Below are 21636 nucleotides of genomic sequence, written 5' to 3'. Positions count from 1 at the left end.
TAAATTTTTCTTGTGCATATGAATATTATCCTCTTGCTGGACAGGGTGTTCCACAAATATGAATATTAATTAGGTTTAAACTGACTGGAAGCATTATTCAAATCTTCTAAAGCCTGATTTTCTGTATACTTGTTCTATTAACATAGAACGTGTTACTGAAATATAAATCTGTGAATCTGTTTTTCCTTGTAATTCTGTCAGTTTCTGCTTCATGGTTTTTGTTTTTGTTTTTTGTCTTTTTGAGACAGGGTCTCACTATGCAGTTCAGGCTGGTCTTGAGCTCACTCTGTAGCCCAGGCTGGTCTCGAACTCACCATGATCCTCCTGCCTCAGCTTCCTGAGTGCTGGGATTACAGGCATGCGCCACAACACCAGGTTGTTTCATGTATTTTGAATCTCTACAATTAGTCACATAAATATTTAAAATTGCTATGTCCACTGGGCGTAGTGACACACACCTGTAATTCTAGAACTTGGGAGGCTGAGGCAGGAGGAACACCATTAGTTCAAGGCCAGGCTAAACTCCAAAGTGAGTTCAAGGCCAGCCTGAACTACACAGCGGGACCCTGTCTCAAAAACACAAAAAAACTGCTATGTCTTCTTATTAATTGACCCCTGTAGTAAAAAATGGCCTTCTTCAACAGTGTAAACACTTATAATGGGACTTACTCTGAAAGACAATTAGCAAGTAACAGTGAAGAAAATGTCTAGTTGACCAGATTTCTCTTTCCCATCTTATGAATCACATTCTATACAATTCTTACCGTATCATCAAGCCCATCTATGTGCAGAACCACTGTTTTGGCACGTTTGTTTGTAGTTCCGAGAAAAAACTGAGCTTTCCTTCGACGGGAACTCATTTCACTGCAACCATCACCATCTGCCATATTGGAAGACTGAAGGATGTCGTAGACCTCAGAGGCCAGCAGCTTTGTTTCACCTGGCGTTGTAGTCCTTGGAAAACACAGATTAATAACTCAGCCATTTCTACTGCAATGATGCAGAAAAGACGCCTACTCCATAGCAGTCTTCTAATTTGTTTTAAACCCATCATTCACAGAGATTCAAAATCTGTATTGTGTTACAAAGGTACATTTAACCAATATTTCTTAGGTGTTCATCACAAAAAGAGAATCACCTAATGATCTTCATGTATAACTTTTTTTAAACACACTACTTCAAAACAGTTCATATGCTCATTTGAGATCTAATGCAAATTTACAGGCCACTTAACAGGAAAAATGGAAGAAAAAAATTTTAAAATCAATTTCAATGAGATTATATCCTACTCGAACTGTCTTACATCAATTTAAACAAAAATGGTTTATATTGCTTGTAAAGTTGATTTCAAATGAGAGGGCAAAGCCAGGCAAGGTGGTGCACGCCTGTAATCCCAACACTCGGGAAGCTGAGGCAGGAGAATCGTTCCAAGTTCGAGACCAGCCTGGGCTACAAAGTAAGCCCAAGGCCAGCCTGAACTGCATAGCAAGACACTGTCTCAAAAAGACAAAAAGAAAAAAAGAAAAAAAAAAAAAAGACAGAGAGAGACAGAGACAGAAGGCAGTTGAGCAAGGTGGCACACACCTGTAATCCCAGCACTTGGGAGGCTGAGGAAGGAGGATTTTCATGAGTTCAAGGCCAGCCCAGGTTCCATAGTGAGTTTGAGGCCACCTGAACTACATAGCAAGACTCTGTCTCAAAAAATCCAAAAATGAGAGGGAATAGTAAAACTGTAATGTTGAGAGGGAGCAGTAAAACTGCAATGTAGAAATACTATCTAATGTTTGAAAAAACCCTATAAGATGGAAATTGTTATAAATATATTAATACCATTTTCTAAATTTTAATAATGGTAAGACAATTATATATATCTGACTTGGTAATTCTGTTAATAAAATTTATTAAGAAAATAATCCATAAAGTAAGTTTCAGAGCAGCACTATCAGAACTTCTTCTCTTTTGTGTGTGTATATGCGTTCTGTGGTTGTGATTTTGAAACGCAAAGTCTTTGGAGACATAAGTCTTTCTATGCAGTATGCAGCCCAGGCTACCTTGAACTCACAGCTCCTCCGCCTCAGCCTCCCAAATGCTGGAATTACAGGCATGCACCACTACATCTACCTCTACCAGAACTTTCTGAGATGGTGGGAATATAGTCTTTAGCCACATGACCACTGAGTATCTGTGATACAGCTAGTGTGACTGAGGGACTGATTTTCGTTTATTTTTACGCTGCTAGGGAATGAAACCAAAGCCTCACAAGCGTAAGCTAGGAAAGCACTCTACCAACAAGCAACACCCACAGTCCTTAGGAACTGATTTTTAAATTTAATGTTAACTAACTGAAATTGCCATATGAGGCTAATGACTACCACATGGACAGACCAGTTTTAGAAAAAAGAAAGGTGTTTCTGCTATTAGCTTCCGTGAACTAGACTTCCCTTTCCTGGTCAACTACTGTTCTTATGCCTCTAACTACTTCTCTAGTATCCTTTCTGAAAGAAGATTCTGCAAAAGAATTAGCTCCACTGAAAAAAAAAAAGGATGTAAGTATTTTTTCAATTCTCACAAGAGTAGCAGTATTCTAGAATAATTTCAGCTACATCAGAGAGAAGATAATTCAGTCCATCTAAGAGATTCCTTGGGGCGTTAGGGCTTAATTCTTGCATGAACCTGTTCTACAGGCTTAGCAGCAAGAGAGTGAGGGAGGAGACAGTCATTTATCAATATAGATAATTCACAAAGGTGTACATGCACAGCTATGATATCCTGTAGAGCTTCAGAGGTTGCTCGTACTACTTTAATTAGAAAGTCAGGAGAGCAAACTAGGAGAACACAAGGCTCAAGTGCAGCCTGGGTAATTTAACAAGACCCCACACACAAAATGGATGGGGGTGTAGCTCCCTGGTAGAGAACTTGCATAACATGTATAAGGCCCTGGGTTCAATCCCCAGTATGCCAAAAAGAAAGAGAATTAACAAAAGAATTAACAAAATTTTAAACTCATGTGGTGTGTTACTTAGGTTAGCAAAAACAATTATATGAAATGTCAAACTCGCCTACTAGAACCATTTTAAAATTCCTGTTTCATAGTTCCATACTTTCACCATGTTCATAAAGTAATAAATTACTTTCTGGCTTTTTCTTTTTTGTCAAAACCATGTGAACCATGAGACTGTTCTACCTTTGTTAATGTTGTGGTTCAGTGCTGGGCATCAAACTCAGGCCTCATGCATGCTAGAGCATGCTAGAGCAGCCCCAATTTCTCTCTACCTAAAATGGAAAGATTTTAGCCAGGCATGGTGACACACGCCTACAATCCCAACAGTCTGGAGACTGAGGAAGGAGGATAGCCACAAGTTCACGGCCAGCCTGGGCTACATAGCAACACCTGCAACGCCTGTCTCAGGAAAAAAAAAAAGATCTTAAAAAGGAATTCAAATCAATTTGATGGTCTCACTGTTATTTTAAGTAGATTCTTCTGATGAACTTCAGAGGACCCCACTTCGACCTTTCCCAAGTATCTTTCAACACCAACAACCATTTCTCTTAGTCCTCCAGACACCAGCTTTGTTCTCTATAATTCAATTCTTACATAAACAATGTGGAGTTGGTGTCAGAGTTCACAGGTTTAATGCTTCCACAAACTTTCCCTCATTTCAGATGCCAGCTACAGGTATTAGGTCCCTGGATTATCCACATTTCTGTCCAACTCAGCTACAAAAGTAGGAGGAAAGGTACAGAGGGCAGGTATGGGGTACAAGGAGCTTCCCAACCCTCCCTAGCATGCCACTCTCCCTGGGAGCTTGTCATGTTCACCAACCCAGCTTACCAAATCTCATAAAAAAATTTTTTTTGTTTTGGTTTGAGACAGGGTCTCACACACAGCTTATCTTAACGATTTAGTGGAGAGCTCCTAAAATGGTGCTTGCCTGATAAGCTTGAAAGGCAACCTTCAAATCTGAGATCTGTAGCTGCCACATGAACTGCAAAATGTATATAAAAATTATTACACTATATCTCCATTCTTAATAGGACTACAGGACCAAATTATAATGAAATGCAAAATGAATGCCTTATTTCTTTTACTATTAGAAAAACAACCAGTTATTACCATATTGTTCTAAAAATATAAACTTTAATTTTAAAATAAGCCACTTGCAGAAGCCACGCAAATATACCACCTGAGTCTCCAAGGAGGACTTGCCCTGCTACAGTCAGTCACCAGCTACAGCAGCTGTGAGATCCACCACAAATCCAAGGGAGCGTTCCTCCCAGGAAGCCACCAGCCAATGACTGAGCAGCGGGGGTCTGGAAATTTCTGCTCAAAGCAGGACTCCTCTACAGGGCAGTCTTTGTTTACAGCCCCACGTCAGATGTATACTGTAACAGGAAGCTCTCCTTGCCCCTTGTTTTCTCTCTTCCACAGATGTCAGCGCTCCCTGCAGCTGGCTAGTAATTTTCCCTGCCCAATCCTGCTTCATCTCTCTTCATCTTACTCGTCCCATAATAAGCCTCAGTGATTTCTTTTGTTTTTGTTTTTTGAGACAGGGTCTTACTATGTAGTTCAGACTGGCCTTGAACTCACTATGTAGCAAAGGCTGGCCTCGAACTCACAAGAGATTCTCCTGCCTTAGCCTCCTGAGTGCTACAATGACAAGCGTACACCACCACACCCTGTAAACCTCACTCATTTCTTACCCAATCCTAGGATCTACTTCCCTTATGATTTGCAAAGATAATGCCCTGAACTGACACCAAGTCTCTTAAAAAGGCGAAGACAGCCTTCCTATGTTACTGATGTATACTGGTTTGACTAATCAACATCCTTGAGTCAAACAAGCTAAGAAATTGTTTTATAAGTTAAATCTATGGTACTTTTAAGCTTTTTCTAAAATCTTCAAGCCCAAATGTAAAGTATATTTTAATATTCCAGCATTATTTTTTAATCTAATTTCTCGTATTTTTTACTTGTACCACTTACTTCCAACTTCAATGACTATAATGTTAAACAACACACAAACCACTCGCTTGTTTTGACTTTTTGTTGTACTGAGGATTAAATGCAGTGCCTCTATCTCCAACCACTTTTATTGTTTTTTTTTATTTTGAGACAAGATCTCAATAAATTGTCCTGGCTGGTCTCAGCTTCTCAAATGGCCAGGATTATGTGTGTGTACCACCAAGCCCAGCAAAATGCTCATTTGCTAAAAAATCAAATTAATGGCCCTCAGCCATTGCTTCATAAAAATCGCACCAAAAAACGTAATTATCATGATCCTGATGGCTATTCTGAGTAAAGCCAGGATGAATTAACAAAAAAAATTGTACCATACTATAATACCGCAAATGGTCAAACGTGATTACACATTTATGTGTTGCTCGCTACTTAAATACAATAAAACTTCTTACAATGTTAGAATGTTCTTTTTTAAAAAAAAATTATATGAAACAGTGTTAATAAGCACATTTTAAATAAAATCTCAAGCTGAGTGTGGTGGGGCATGCCTGTAAATCCAAAGGACTTTGGGAGGCCGGTTAAGGAAAATCACAAGTGTGAGGCTGTAGCTCGGTGTGAGGTCTGCGTGTTCAACATCCAGTACCACCAATAAACATAAATAAACAATAAAATCTGCATCTTTTTATCAGGAGGATTGTTAATATCAGTGTCATCAGTAACCTTAAGATTAACCATCGAAACATTTTCAGACATATATCCTCTACGTCTAAGTATGCTCAGCTGGGCGTGGCGGCACATTTCTGTAATCCCAGCACTGGGAGGCTAAGGCAGGAGGACTGCCACAAGCTCCAGGCCAGCCTGGGCTAGTAGTGAGTTCAAGGACAGCCTGAATAATAGAGGGAGACCCTGTCTCAAAAGCAAGCAAACAACAAAAAAATGCCTACAATTAGAATTAAAATTTTTAAATGAAATAAATAAAACAGAGCCTGGCGTCGCGGCAGATGTTTATCATCCCAACACTCAGGACATTAAAGCAGAAGTGCCCCAAGTGTGAGGCTAGCCTAGGCTACACAGCAAGACCTCGTCTCAAAAAACAAAACAACAACAAAAACACATGAAACTTTCAAAACTTTATCCCAATACTTTGTATTTAATAAGAGCCATTTTTTACCATAATAGGGGTCACTGTCCATTGTACTTACTTCTGTATAACATTTTGCAAGCTTAACATCATACCCAATTCGCCTTTCATTTTTTCTCTGTTTGCACGACATTCTGCCAAGTATCGAAGAGCCTACAACAGGAAACAATAGGTTACATGTCCATATTATTCAAAATTAAAACCACAAACTTACTACAAGAAAAAAAGAGAGAAAATGCAGTTTTTATTTTTAGATTCACTGGTTTTGAAAGGTTTAGAAACTCTTCTTTAAATGTAACAATCAGGAAAATCTCCTAATGGAAAAATGACCCTCAGAGTTATAGCAGCTTAATTTGCTCTTTGAAATGAAGGTTCTAGCTTATCTGCAAGGTCAGAATTAAGGTTGTTCTGGTTTTACTTTGAACACTTCATCTAAACAAGGACACAACTAAGGAACTATATTCCATTTATTAATTTCAAGTAGTCATATCAGCAATGGCTAACAGGTCCCTACATGTTTTCACACATTAAGTAAATTTCCAAGAGGGACAAAACATACAACACCTTTGTAAAATGAATAGATTCTATTTTACTACACCTTTAAAAAATGTTTTTTGAAAGAAAAAACCGAAGATAATTTAATGGCCACAAATTTTCTATTTGTGAGCTAAACTATCTTTGCTAGGGTGTTTTTTTCTTACATACTTAAAATGTTTTGCAATTATTTCTTTCATGAGCTGCTTCCTTAGCAATATCATTTAGTTAGTTCCCTTTACACCTAAACAATGCTAGCATCTGCAGATCTCATCCATCATAACCTGATACTGTGGGCTATACCACCCAAAACTCTGTATCTCAGTCCCCTGACCTTTCACATTTCTATGGTCTTACGCCTTCCATTTCCAAAGGGCCTGATCTTTACAAAAAATGTACAATTTACAAAGTCACAAACTCAACAACCTCATCTTATTCCTGCAAATTACTCCCACTGTAACTTCTACTTCAGCCCGAAACTGTTTAATTCCTATGGCAACTGACCTCCTTCTTAAAAAACTAACAGGGAGGACAACATACATCAAATGTCCATTTTCAGATAGTGGTCAAGAGGCAATACAGGACCCAGCATGGTGGTACATGCCTATAATACCAACACTCAGGAGTCTGAGACACAAAGATTGCCCATTGAATCAAGGTCAGCCTGGGCTACAGAAGTGAGTTCAAGGCCAGCCTACACTACACTTTGAGGCCTGTCTAAAAAAAAAAAAAAAAAAAAAAAAGTAATATAGTCCTATAAACCATGAGAGGAGAAATGATGAGGTTGGTCCTATAAGTACCCCACTTTCCTGCTAATGAAGAAGTTTCCAGATTGCAGCACAGGGCAGAGCAACCCAAATGAAGCCTAACTGTCCTGCTGGATTCAGGAGGCAGAGATCAAACCTGAAGTAGCTGGAGTGGCTAGAATCTATAGGTCAGAGTACAGAGGGAAGATCTGCAGAGCCAGAACAATTCTAGAGATCTACAAAGGGGTGTAAAAGAATATGACTGAATAATGATCAGTGCATACCTGGGATAAAAAGTTACATGACTAGGGAATAAAACCATCAGAAAGTGGGGAAAACAAATCCTGAAACTCACAACAGGCTGGGAAGTTTGGGATGCCACAAGCCAAAGGTATAAAGACCTCACCACTTGGGGGCTTCAGGGAGCACCCTCAAGAACCCTCAAAAGAGCTTCACCTTAGCAGTAAAGATCACAGAACGAAGGCTGCTTTGGCTCCACCCTAATAAAGCCCAAGACAAGCTTAGAAAGAATCAAACCTAGTTCAAATAATTTATCAGCAATATAGAACAAAGTTCAAGAATATTTAGAGGAATACAAAAAAAAAATCCCCAAACTCAAAAATAGGTAACATTTTTAACTGGTAGCTGATTAGAAATTACCAGGCACCAAACAAGATACAACAAATTATTGAAAAGATCACACAGGGGGCTGGGGATTTAGCTCAGCGGCAAAAGCGCCTGCCTGGCAAGCGCAAGGTAGTGAGTTCAGTTCCCGGTACCGGAGAAAAAACCAAAACCAAAAAAAAAAGAAAAGATCACACAGCATGACCAAGTAGGCTTCATCCCAGAGATGCAACAATGGCTAAACATATGCAAATCAATAAGTGTAATATATTACCTAAACAGAAGAATAAAAATCACATTATCATCTCATTAGATGCAGAAAAAGCCCTTCAAAGAATCCAACAGCTATTCATGATAAAAACACTAAAAGAAAACAGGTAGAGAAAGACCTTATCTCAATCTGCTAAAAGCCATTTTATGACAAAACAACTGCTAACATCTCATTAAATGAGGAAAAACTGAAGGTTTTCCTTCTAAAACCAGGAATAATACAAGGATGTCCACTATCATCACTCTTGTCCAATATAGTTCTCAAAACACTAGCCAGGGCAATCAGGCAAGAGAGTAATAAAACAGATGTATACAAATGGGAGAAAATGAAATTATCATTATTTGCAGAGATGTTCCTCAAAACTAAAAAATCCCACCAAAAGACTCCTAGAAAAATCAAATTCAGCAATGTAGTAGGATACAAAATCAACACACAAAAATCAATAGCATTTCTATACACCAATAATGAATTCACTGAGAAAGAAATTAGGAAAAAATACTATTCACAATAGCATCAAGAAAAATTAAATACTTACGAATTAATGTAACTAAGGAAGTAAAAGAACTCTACAATGAAAACTATAGTACTCTCAAAAGGAGATAGAAGAGATCAGAAATCCTGTTCCTGAAGAGACAGAATCAATACAACCAAAAAGCCATACTTCCAAAACGGATATACAGATTTAATGCAATCACAATCAAAATACCAACAGCATTCCTCACAGAACTACAGAAAACAATCCTAAAATTTATATGGAACCCAAAGAAACCCAGAATAGCAAAAGCAATCCAGGGAAATAAGACCAAATGAGGAGGCATCACAATCCCAGATTTTAAATTATATTACAGCCAGGTGTGGTGGTGCATGTCTGTAAACCCAGCACTCAGGAGGCTGAGGCAGGAGGATCACTGTGAGTTTGAGGCCAGCCTGGGCTACACAGTGAATTCAGGGCCAGCCTGGGCTACACAGTGATTTCAGGGCCAGCCTGAAATACATAGTGAGACCCTGTCTCAAAAAACCAAATAAAAAAATAGTATGACAAAACTACAATGATAAAAAGAGTGTGGTACTGGCATAAAAATAAGACATATGGATCAAGGATACAGAATAGAGGATAAAGAAACACATCAGGCACATTCAGCTATTTGATCTCTGACATGTGTAATGGCTTCATGTCACTGTCTGTTTAAACGTGCTGCCTGTGCCTCCCTCTGCCCCCGCAGTGCCTGCTTAACCCACGCAGACTGCTTCATTTTCCCACTGGCACTGCAGCTCCGTGTCTCTTTGTATTATTAGAAGTTGCTTTGTTGCGCCATTTTTAATTTGGAGCATTAACAAAATGTTTACACACAAATAAATACAAGTGTCCTATGGGGAAAAAAGGTAACTGTTTAAAGCAAAACAAAGTACTGTAAATGTAGATGCTTAAGCACAAGTAGAAGTAAAATGTACAACAAAAATACAATAAAAGATGTGAGAAAGGAATGGAAACACTTTCATTACTTTTACACAATACATGAAACATACGGTTCATTTAAAGGTAGATTGATATAAATTAAAAACGCATAGTGTAGCTAGGTATGGTGGCACATGCCTGCAATCCCAGCACTTGAAAGGCTGAGGCAGGAGAATCACCATTAGTTTGAGGCCAGCCTGGACTACAATAGCAAGTCTTTACCTCACAAAACAGAACAAAAAAATGTGTAGTGTAAAACATAGAGTAAATTAAAATAACAACAAAGGGACATACAATCATCACTTGTGACAATAAAAGGGTATTATGAAAACACCACATCTGCTCTTCAATCTCACTGGCAACTATTATCCACTGAGCCCTCGAATTAGCTCTCCTCCTCTGTAATTTTACTTCCCCTTACCATGCAGCACCACAGCCTATCATTTCACCCACTCTGTTGCATAAAACCTGAAGTTCCTTGTTTATCATTCCGTGCCTCTCACCCGGCCAAACCCTGGACAAATTCAACCATTTGCCTCTTAGGACTTGTACTGGGCCCAAAAGAGAAAAACGAGTTTCATGATCAAGTCATACAGCAATTCAGCGCGACCAAACTAATCAGTACCTCAACAGTGCTAACCAATCTCACCATCCTCCTCAGGCAGCAACCTCTCCCATCTTCAGGAACTAGGAAATCCTTCTAATTTTCTACTCTGGCCACCCTTGCCTTCTGAGCTTAGACATTCCAGTCTACGACAAAGAAAGACTTCCTTCGGCCCCACGCTCCTGTGTAGAAACCAACACCTTCTCTCTTCTCCGCCCCTTAGTTTCTTACTAAAGCAGTATCCAAACTAGAAGCCAGGCGATTTTTCTTATTTGTTACTACTGTTCACTTTTACATCAGTGTCAGTTTTGCCCATTAAACTTTGCCCGGTGAAGCCACAATGAAAACTCAAGTTTGTACAAACTTGTGAAATTAGACGAAGTGGGAACTTTATCCTAAGTCCTTAATAAAGGACAGTGAGCAAAACTTACATTAACTTTCTTTCAAACTTATTTTGTTATGAAGATTTTACAGCACACAAGAACAGAACACATATGTGGCCAACCCCACGTACCCATCACGCACCTTCAACAATTACCAACTACTTGGCAATTTTGCTTCATCTACCCCACCGCCCATCACCACCACAGAGAGTTTTATTAAAAAGTCTAATCAGAGAATGTATTATCTCATTGTAAATATTTCAGGAGATCCCCAGAAAATTAGTTATTTTTAACAGTAACTTAATGGTATTACTATTATAATATCCTGCAGAAGTAATGATCATTCTTTAATATCTCATATCCATATTCATTTCCTGATACTTAAAAATTATTTAGCCAGGTGTGGTGGCGCACGCCTGTAATCCCAGCACTCGAGAGGCTGAGGCAGGAGGATTGTTGTGAATTCGAGACCAGCCTGGGCTGCAAAGTGAGACTGTCTCAAAAAGATAAAAAAAAAAAAATTATTTAAATGGGGCTCCAAAATGGGATTGATATGGCCCTTGTGAGTCTTTTAAAAATCTCTAATAATTACTACCATCACTTCCTCCACCTCAGCTGCCTTTCTTTCAATGCCAGTTACTATTCAAGGAATCAGACTACTTGTCCTCAAGAAATTATCACATTCTCAAAAAAAAAAAAAAGGAATTACCACATTCTGTATTTGTCTGTTGCCTTATGTTGTTCTTTAACACGTTTCTCTAGCCCCCACATTACTCATAACATAATCCCTTCTGCTTTATTTTGTTTTTTGTTTTTTGAGACAGGGTCTCACTATGTAGTTCAGGCGGCCTTTAACTCACTACGTATTCCAGACTGGCCTCAAACTCGTGGAGATCTTCCTCCTGCCTCAGCCTCCCAAATGCTGGGCCTACAGGCGTGCGCCACCACGCCCAGCGTCTTTTTGCATTGTTAGCTATGACTTTCTATATTTTCCTAACTTTCTTCCTCATGTTAAAATAACAAGTCCTACATCCATCAGCTAATGAGTACATAAACCAAATGTGTCATACCCATACAGTGGGGTATTACTCAGCTTCAAAAAGTAAGTACTGATACACGTTGTGATATGGATAAACTCTGAAAACGTGCTACATGAAAGAAACTTGTCACAACAGAACATGTATTACATAATTTCTGTTTATTTGAAAAATCTATAGGCATTCTTGCTAGAATAGGCAAATCCAGAAAGAAAGTAGATAGGTGCTTATATAGGCACAGAGGCTGTGGGATTAGGGAACAAAAGGTAAAAAGTAGCTTCTTTCTCAGGCAATGAAAATGTTCTAAAAGCAGCATGGGTGAAGTGTCACACACTTTAATCCCAGCCACTCAGGACCCTGCGTCAGGAGGATTGCAAGTCTGAGGCCAGCCTGCACAGACGCAGCTCAGTGACAGAGTGCTGGCCTAGCATATGTGAGGACCTGGGTCAAGCCCCAGTAGCAAAAACAAACAAGTGCCTTTTTGAGTGTCTCTCTAGATCGGTAAGATAACATCTTCATGGTTTCTTGTAGCTCAAGGGCCAGGGGATACCCCAGCATCTGTAAAGCCCTCACTTCGACACTCAGCACCACAAAAGAAACACAAATGTTATGACTGGGTGTAGCAGTGCACACCTATAGTCTAAGCTATTTGGGAGGCTCAGGTGTGACGACCACCAGCCTGAGCAACAGTGAGAACTCCATCTCAAAAATACAAGCTGGGGGTGACAGCAGATGCCTGCAATCTCTTCTTCTTGGAGGCTGAGGCAAGAGAATTATAAGTTCATGGCCAGCCTGGGCAACTTAGCAAGACCCTGTCATAAAATATAATAAAAAGGTATGGATGGAGCTCAGCGCTTCTTGGGTCCAATCCCTAGTATTGCAAAAAACAAAATGTATTGTCTTGTAAATTAAAAACAGAAAGTAGTAGAGATTTCATGTATACAGTATGCCACCACTTATGTTACAGAATAAAAACACTGTGGCTTGCTACCATTTGTATAAATAGATTATTCATGTACTATAGTTTCTGCATGTTTTGCATACAGAAATACTGACTATTATTTGGTTTGGTCTCTTAATTTTTTACCATGTCTTCCAATACATTTCCAAATATTTCTTCAATGCAAAATTAAAACTCTGATTAACATTGAAAATGCTAAAGGCAACTTACAAGCAAAGCCGAGTGGACAACAGGGGGGTTGGGATGGTCCATAAATAAAATAAGGCCAGGCAGACATCCTTGATCCTGGACAATAGCTCTTCTATTTAATGGATCTGCTGCCAGATCCCGTAGCTGGTTAACTACTGATAGAGCATCAGGTTCTTCATTCATGGTGGAGGAGGAAGAATTCATCTTCTATGTCATACACATGAATAAAATCTTCTTAAATTCTGTAGAAAAGGTTTGCAAAATTAGTTCTAAGCCACTAAGGTAAATTAGTGTCCTTGTTAAATAACCAGGATAACAACATCTTTAGCAAGAAACAGATGAATCCAAACCACACACAAAAAAGAGAATTGGCAATTCCATAGTTTGAGAAAAATAAAATCAACATAAGAAGCTGAAGAAATCAAGTTATTTTTGTGTGCACAATGTTCAAAGAACATATATCAGCCTCAATATTATAATAAATTCCTTTTTTAGCAATACATATTTTAACACTGCAGTCACAATAAGCAAGATCTTTACAGTTCAAGCTTGTAACCTTTACTACACTTCTCAAACTGTAACACTGCCAGTTTTTTTCCCCTTGAACTTTTCTGGTCCTATATCAAGTGCCTCAGGGAAAACTGACCAGCTGATAGCTGGTTTTTTTCCTCTGCCTCCTCTGTTTTTGGTCCTTATCTATGAACAAAACAAAACAAAACAAAACAAAACCAGTATACCGACTATAAAAGATAAAATTCCCTAAGAAAAAGGCATCAAGCAAGGCTGTAGAGGAAGAAGCCCAGAAACCTGTGCCTGACAGTTTGGAATATCACGGTGAATCAGAAGTGAATCTAAACATACCTGTCATGTCTCTCTCATCTAATGCCTACTGAAAAAACAACAGGAAGGAGGAAACAGAATTTGAAGTCACTCATCTAACAGACAGGGAAATGGTCACAGAGATATACAAAAGCCAAAGAAACAAAATGTCAAGGAATAATCTTCATTAATGCAGAAAGTCAAAAACAGCAACTTTAACCAAATCACACAGTATATTCCTCATTGGGAAAAATATAAATGTGTACATACTTTTCACAAATGGATGTGTTTAATGTTAACTCCAATAACAATGCCACCTTGTCAAGGCTACAGAGAAAAAATCATTCTGGTCAGTCCAAAAAAATCTTTGGTTAAAATTCTATTCAAAGGCTGGGCATGGTGGCCCACCCCTGTAATCTCAGCACTCCGGAGGCTGAAGCAGGGGATCATTGCAAGTTCAAGACCAGCCTGGGCTACAAAGTGAGCTCAAGACCAGCCTGAACTGCATAGTGAGACCCTGTCTCAAAAAGACAAAAAAATAAATAAATAAATAAAGGAAAACTGGCCTTACTATGTACCAGAATATTCAAAGTTACAACAATAAAGCAACAGTACTAATGGAAGAAGGGGAGAGATAAAATAGTTCTCCCAAGAAAATTACTTATGCATTCAATATAAGAAAACTACCAACTTAGTCAAACCCAGGCTCTATCACTTGAAAACTATGACTTTTGGCAAGTCCCTTAAACTCTTTGTATCAGTTTCTTCATCTGTAAAATGGGTTTAATCACAACAACTACCAAATAGCTTATTGTCCAGATGAAATGGGAAAAGATAGCTTTAACTAGTGGCTAGCACAAAATAAATGCTCAATAAATGGAAGTTTAAAATTACATGACATCAAAAAAAATTCAATGAAAAAAGTTAAGATTCAATAAGTAGTGTTAGGATAACTTGGCATTTTAAAAACTACTGTTAAGGATCTTTAATGACATATGGCCAAGAAACAAAAATCACATTCTAGATAAAATACATTAAACTGATGAATTAAAAAAAAAACCTCAGCCCAGTATGGTAATCCTACCCCTTGGGAGGCTGAGGCAGGACAGTGAGTTCAACGCCAGCCTGGGCTACACAGTGAGTTTAAGGCTGGCCAGAGGTACACAGTGAGACCCTGTCTCAAACACACACACACACACCAAAAAAAAAAAAGAAAGAAAGAAAAAAAAAAAACTCTAAGCAAATGCAAACAGAGGGCTCTGAAAAAAGACTAGGATAGTATTAGCAGGAAACTCTCCCAAGAGGAAAATACTCTTCTTGGTACAATCATCTCTGAAACACCAGGATAAAAGCAAGGGCAACGGACTGAATGTGCAGCCTAGACTCAGGCCAGGCATGGGCAGTGGAGCCCTATAGTCCCAGCCCCGCACACTGAGGCCGGGCTGCCATGAGTTCACTGCGTCAGCGCTAGAAAGCGAGTTCAAAGCCAGCCTGGCTAGAGAGCAAGACCCAGTCTCACACAACCAAACAAATACTACGGGATTTGAGGGCACATTGCCTGACAATGTCTCTATGATCAGCATCTTGCATTACCCTGTTTACAAGCCAGCTTACCTGCAAGCTTTACATGCTATCACTAGCACAAGTTTTACTCAAAATGGAAACTGCAGAGCCAATTATTGGTTCAAAAGCCCCAAAGCAAAGTCATAGTTAGGAACCAATATTCTGGGGGATGGCTTCTCCAGAATGCAGGTCTTGAAACTAGAAGGGTCTACTCTCATCCAAGGTGTCCTAAGGTAATTGGGTAATTATGCAGTAAGAATGAGCCTTAAAAAGTTATATGCAGATATTCTTCACTTAATGAAGTCCCTGTTTAACAACTGCTCATATTTGTTTTTTGTTTGTTTGTTTTGTTGTTGTTGTTTTTCCAGTACCGGGAATCGAACTCACAACCTTGCGCTTGCCAGGCAGGCATTGTGCCGCTGAGCTAAATCCCCAGCCCCTACTGCTAGGGCTTATGACCCACCAACAACTCATCTTGTTTTGGGCAGATCTGTACATCCTGCTTACACAGTATCAATGTCTCCTTTTTTTGTACAATACACCTTGTTTACATAGTACTGTAAGTTTTGCGGATTGTACTACACAGTACTGTAGTTTTGTTATATTTTACAGTACTGCACATAAGAGTTACAGAAATAAAAGCAAGTCATCAGTTGGGAGTTTCCTCTGAACACTTCTCTGTTTTGAATACTGTCATGTACATACTATATACTATTCCTCAGTGATCGACCATTGCAAAATGACCTAGTTGCAAAACATGAACTCGGGTCATTAGAGTAGTGTCTGTATAACTTTCCCGCTCCTTTAAGATAAACAAAAGTCAAAATAGTTACAACTTGCAAGCTTCAAAACCCACAGACTCTGGCTCAAAACGATCTAAGAAAGGCTGCTTCCTAAGAAAGGACTAGAGTCATCAAAGAACTGAACATAATGGAGAGAGCTGTGGTCAAGTGCCACACTTCTAAAAGGCCTAAATGAAAGGAGGAAAGGCAGGCAGAAGCTATAACTTGTTCCTCCAGTTAGGGGGCTTTTGATAAACCTTCAAAAGAGAACTACTTACTATTAAAGAGGTTTTTTATTTTTTAACTTTTAGTATTTTTGATAACATCAAGTTACTCTGACATCCTTTTCTAACTACATTACCCAATCCTGTTAAATGATCAATATCTCTTTGGACTGCAGAGTTTACATGGCTGATTTTATGAGAGCAAGCTATGAAATAGTTAAAATGGAGACAGATAAGCTAAAATTAGCACTTTAATCCCAATGTATTAGATATATTTTGAGGTTTTGTGATAATTCTATCAAGCACTGAAGTTGTTTAATAAGATGTATGTCCATTCAAAGGTTGGAAAATGGCTTTAAATGATTACTTCAGAATTCATTCCATCCTATCCCTTCCATTCCCAATTGGGCAGACCTCAAAATATTTTTAAATAACCTGAAATGCTGATATGAGCAATCTTATAGCAGCCAATGAATCATAATATATTAAAAACAAAAAAAAAATCACCGGGCATAGTGATGCATGCTTATAATCCCAGCACTCAGGAGGCTGAGGCAGGAAGATCTCTGAGAGTTAGAGGTCAGCCTGGGCTACACAGTTCAATGCCAGCCTGAACTACATAGTGAGACCCTGTCTCAAAAAATAAATAAATAAAATAAAAACAAAAAAGCATTCTCCTCCCTTCTTCTACCTTATGCTCAAGAGCAAATGAATTTGTTTTACTGAAAACACTAATGTCAAGAAAAAAAGAATAGAAGGGAAAAAAATGGAAACAAAGCTTTTATAAATAAGGAGAGGAGGAGAGGTTGAAGGGAAGGGAGGGGAATGGGAAAAAAAGAAGATATATCACATACAGGTAAAATATTACTATGTATATCTGAAACGTATCAATAAAAAAACCACCTGCGGACCTAGACAGCCTGTATCAGAATAATCTGTGATTATTATTAAAATGCAAATTCCCAGGCACTAGCCAGGACCCAGGCAGCAGTCTTTGGAGGTATGGCTTATCTCAGTAAGTACACCACGTAATTCTGGTGAAAATGAGACATTAAAATTCTACAAGAGGTTTTCTTTCCTCACTGAGCAACATAAAATTATGTTATTTGGAAGTAGGTTTCAGTCTTACTACCAGATAACACAATCAATAAACTGAAAAAGCAAAGCAAAACAAAACCAAAAAACAAAAGCAGCAGCAAGTCTACTCTTTCCTTCCAAAGAAACTAACTGGATGGTTTCTTGCTAACTGGAACAAAACTGTGGGGTGATATTACAATGGGAAACTACACCGGGCGTGGTGGTGCGTAATCCCCACACTAGGGAGGCTGAAGCAGGAGGATCTCTGTGAGTTCGAGACCAGCCTGGGCTACACAGTGAGCTCAAGACCAGCCTGAACTGCATAGACAGACCCTGTCTCACAAAGACAAAAAAAATTTTTTAAATGCAATGGTAACTAGACTTTCCACAGATTATGTGTGAGCACAAACTTCTTGAAATTCTATTTGTCACCATTAGTATCTATCATTTGTCTCAGTCTTTGTCCTTTTAAAATCAGCACCTAAACTGCATCTCTATAATCCCAGCACTCTGAGAGGCTGAGGCAAGAGGACAGAAAATTCACATCCAGTCTGAGCAGCTCAGCAAGACCCTACTCAAATTTTAAAAGGTGTCAAGGACGGAGGTTCCGGATGCAGCTTAGTGTGACAATTTCTGGCTGCTGTGCTAGAAATGCCACTACGGACATAATTTACTGTTTTTAAAATCACAGCCCCACTAAAAAAACTTCTTCCTTGTTTTTCCACATTCCACGCTTATTAGAATACAAGCGGATATGTACTGTATGACTTTATTTTCTCTTTTGTTCAGTTAAGTTTGGACAAGCACAGCATCAAGACAATGAATGCTCCCTAAACTTTAACAAGCACTCTGCTCACCAAAGGGATCTTGTTAAAAAATAAATACTGATTCAGTAGATGGAGCAGGGCCTAAGATTCCGCATTTTCAACAAGATTACAAGTGCTGCCTGTCAGGGAGTCACACTTCTGGAAGCAGGGAGTTAAGATACATGAAAGACACCTGTAGTTAGGCAGGTGCCTGAAGGATTCTTTTACCAACACCCACCAATCGACTCAGACTTTTTTCAGCTCTCTAAACCGGGCGTGGTGGTGCGTAATCCCCGCACTTGGGAGGCTGAAGCAGGAGGATCGCTGCGAGTTCGAGACCAGCCTGGGCTACACAGTGAGCTCAAAGCCAGCCCGAACTGCATAGTGAGACCCTGTCTCAAAAAAGACAAAGAAAATTTTAAAATTAAATGGGAAACTAGACTTTACACAGATTATGTGTGAGCACAATAAGAACGCTGTAGACAAGACACACATACCCGACGTCCTTATTGATTTATGGTTATTAAAAAAAAAAAAAAAAAAACAAACAGCAGTGCGCTAGATCTGCCTTTCTCCTTGCTCACAACTAACCTTACTGAGAAGCGCAGCGACCTCCTGCCAGCCTCGGGCTCTTCACACAACCACAAAGCGAACCTCAGGTTCAAAGAGCACCAGGATGCGAGATGATGAACAGAACGCCGACAAGCACTAAACGGCACAACACTCTAAGCTGTGTTACTCCGGTCCCCACCGAGTTGGCGGGGGGCAGTGAGTTCCACGGAAGGAGCTGCTGGAAGCATAAATGCGCCCCAATATGTTTCAATTACAGGGATGTGAACACCGGTCTCCCCTGAATTAAACCAAACGTCCACACCCGCGGGTCTCCTTAAGAGACACAAGTTCCCGCAAGGGGAAGTCACCAGCCCGAGGAACAGCCGGCGAGGACGGGAAGAGGCGCGAGCACACCCACGATCACCGGGCTGGGGCTGGTACACGCCGGAGGCCGGGCGCCGCGAGGGGCACGGCGTTCCTCGAGGACGCGAGGAGGACCGCGTTCCCCGCGCCGCAGAGCCCGAGCGGAAGCGGGACCCCCGGGCCGGGGCCGTCCCCCGCGGCCTGCCCAGCTCGGCGCTTTGTCCGCCGCCCCGGACCCGACCTACCGCTGCAGAGCCTTACGAGCGCGGAGCCTGCCGAACCATCAAGGCAACATCTACGGGAAGAGCGAGGGGACCCCGACGGCGCGCCGCAAGCCCCAGGCGCGCAGCCGCGGCCTGAGCAGCCACCAACACCCAGACCCACTGAAGAAGCCAAAGAGCAAGGCGCTGGTGGGGGAGGCCCGGCAGACTCGACCCCAGAGACCCTGTCGCCTCTGTCAGTTCTGTTCCTCCATTGGCTGATGAGGCCAGCGCGAGGAGAAGTATCCAATCCATGAAGGCTTTCTTAGACTAACTCATTCATTGGTGAACTAGGCAAATGCATGGAGCGTTCAATGCTCAGGTCCAATGAGGACCCAGAACACTGGATTGAACCTCATGACTTTCCGTCCCCTTTGATTCCAGCGCAGAAACTACTGGGCTTCTCGACTACAACTCCCAGCGTCACTTTAGCTACGCTTTCATTTCTGTATCTTCCCAGTTTTAGTATATGTGCTGCCAAAGCGAGGGAACCTTTCATTTCTAATACAGCAGTTTCATCATATTTGACCCGCCTTCTTGGGTCCTAATTCGTAATCTCAAAAAAAAAAGTTTTAGTTTGTTTTTTTTTTTTCTATTTTGTTCATTTATTGTTTGTACGGGTTTGTTGGTTTGAAGTAATTTCTTTTTGGAACAAGTTTTTTTACTTATAAGGAATTTCTGATGAGAGAATTATCTCAAATTTGTAAATAAGGAGGGGAAGAAGGTTTGAAGGCAGGGTAAAGGAATGGGGGTAAAGCATTAAGGTATGTACAGGCACAGATTTCCTATAATAAATGCGATCGTTATGTATACCTAAAAATGTACCAATAAGCAATTAATAAAAAATTTCATCATGAAGTCTTCTTAATACTGCCTTCTATTTATCAGAGTCATATGTTTGTTTTATCAGTAGCAGTCACTGAAGGTTTTGAGTATGGATTTTATTTTTTAAAGTACAGTATTTCTCTGAAGTGGAATCTAAATCCCACAAGCAAATCTTTGAGAAAAATACATCCATTGCACTCAACCTCACTGAACAGATTTTTGATTGGCTCGTCTACAGTTTGATTCTGCTATGCTACTAATATATGAAAGTTTGGTGGAATTTAAAAGGCCTCTAATGGAGAAAGTGGATGAGAAAATTCCTGGAATATAATACTATATTAATATCTCCCATACTTTGATTATAAGTGAACTTTTAAAACAAAAGGTTACTGTACTTGAGTTTACTTATATTTCCTTGTTCTTGGTTATCTTCCTGTAATAAACTCAACAATAGCAAAATAAAGCCCTCTTTCACATTGGTCTCTTTTGAGGCCAGGGATATAGCTCAGGGGCACAAGTGCCCGCCTGGCGAGCGCAAAGTCCTGAGTTTTGTTCCCGGTACCAAAAAAAAACCAAACCAAAACAAAACAAAACCATTGGTCGCTTTCATACTATTTGACCTATAACAAAAACAAGTCTGGCATGGCTTCTTTTTCGTAAGAATGAGTGGTGGTAGGCAAACACTGACTTTAAATTTTAAAATATATAATGACCTTGTCTCAAAGAAATGGAAATTAATCTTAGAAAAAAACCAAACTTATTTTCCTGTATTATTGAGAGACCCTGTCTCCAAAAAAAATAAAATAAATAAAAAATAACAAGCAAAAAATACACCCACAAACACACACACAGTTACATTTCCTAGGTACCTATGGATGACCAGCCTTAGGAAAGTCTTTAAGGTTTTCATAATTCATATCACCATATAAAGAGTGTCTGGATTTGACACTAGTGAAGTTATACTATCTATCATTATGAGTCACTACTAGTTCTTAGCTTTGGATATCTTACCACAGGATACAGCTGGAATGTCAGGTTTCTTAACAGTTGTGTTGCTTAAATCACATGATACTGTGTCAGATACTGGCAGCTTCATTCATTCGGTTATTTAACAAACATTTTTTCAAAATATACCTTGTGCAAGAGATAATCTAACATATGGATTCAAAAATTACAAAAAAATCCTTACCCTCAATAGGTTCACATCCTAAGGAGTTGAAGCAGCACGGGTTTCTGAAACTTTCTGATCAACCAGCACTTTTCAGCTTAAAAATATTGTCTTGAACATGTAGTTCAGACAATGTGTATATATTCATAAATTCTACACATGTATTATCAAACAACTATGTATTTTTAAAGGTGATAAAATATATATACATATGTAAACATATATAAATACAAATATAAATATATACATATATATGCCTGGACATGGCAATGAACACTCTTAATACCAGGA

General features: G+C 39.5%; 1 protein-coding gene across 4 annotated transcripts in view; it reads right to left on the bottom strand.

Moving 5' to 3' along the window:
• Positions 1-19588, bottom strand: part of Armc1 (armadillo repeat containing 1) — a 32815-nt gene extending 13227 nt beyond the window's left edge. Inside the window, exons 1-5 of one of the 4 annotated variants that reach the window (XM_013518216.1) lie at positions 19338-19588; positions 18769-18967; positions 12928-13148; positions 6163-6254; positions 765-954 (exon numbers count right to left, since the gene is read on the bottom strand). In XM_013518216.1, the coding sequence (XP_013373670.1) occupies positions 765-954; positions 6163-6254; positions 12928-13110 (465 nt within the window). In that variant the 5' untranslated portion in view covers positions 13111-13148; positions 18769-18967; positions 19338-19588. Of the gene's footprint in view, positions 1-764; positions 955-6162; positions 6255-12927; positions 13149-18768; positions 18968-19337 lie in introns of those variants that run through there. The other 3 variants (XM_005392166.2, XM_005392165.2, XM_013518217.1) reach the window with 3 other exon arrangements.
• Positions 19589-21636: the final 2048 nt, after the last annotated feature.

The sequence above is a fragment of the Chinchilla lanigera genome, unplaced genomic scaffold (genome assembly GCF_000276665.1).
Source record: "Chinchilla lanigera isolate Chin_1 unplaced genomic scaffold, ChiLan1.0 scaffold00043, whole genome shotgun sequence".
In the NCBI taxonomy this organism is placed as follows: Eukaryota; Metazoa; Chordata; class Mammalia; order Rodentia; family Chinchillidae; genus Chinchilla; species Chinchilla lanigera.
Note: the sequence above shows the minus strand (reverse complement) of the source record. Positions and strands in the feature narration are given on the sequence as shown.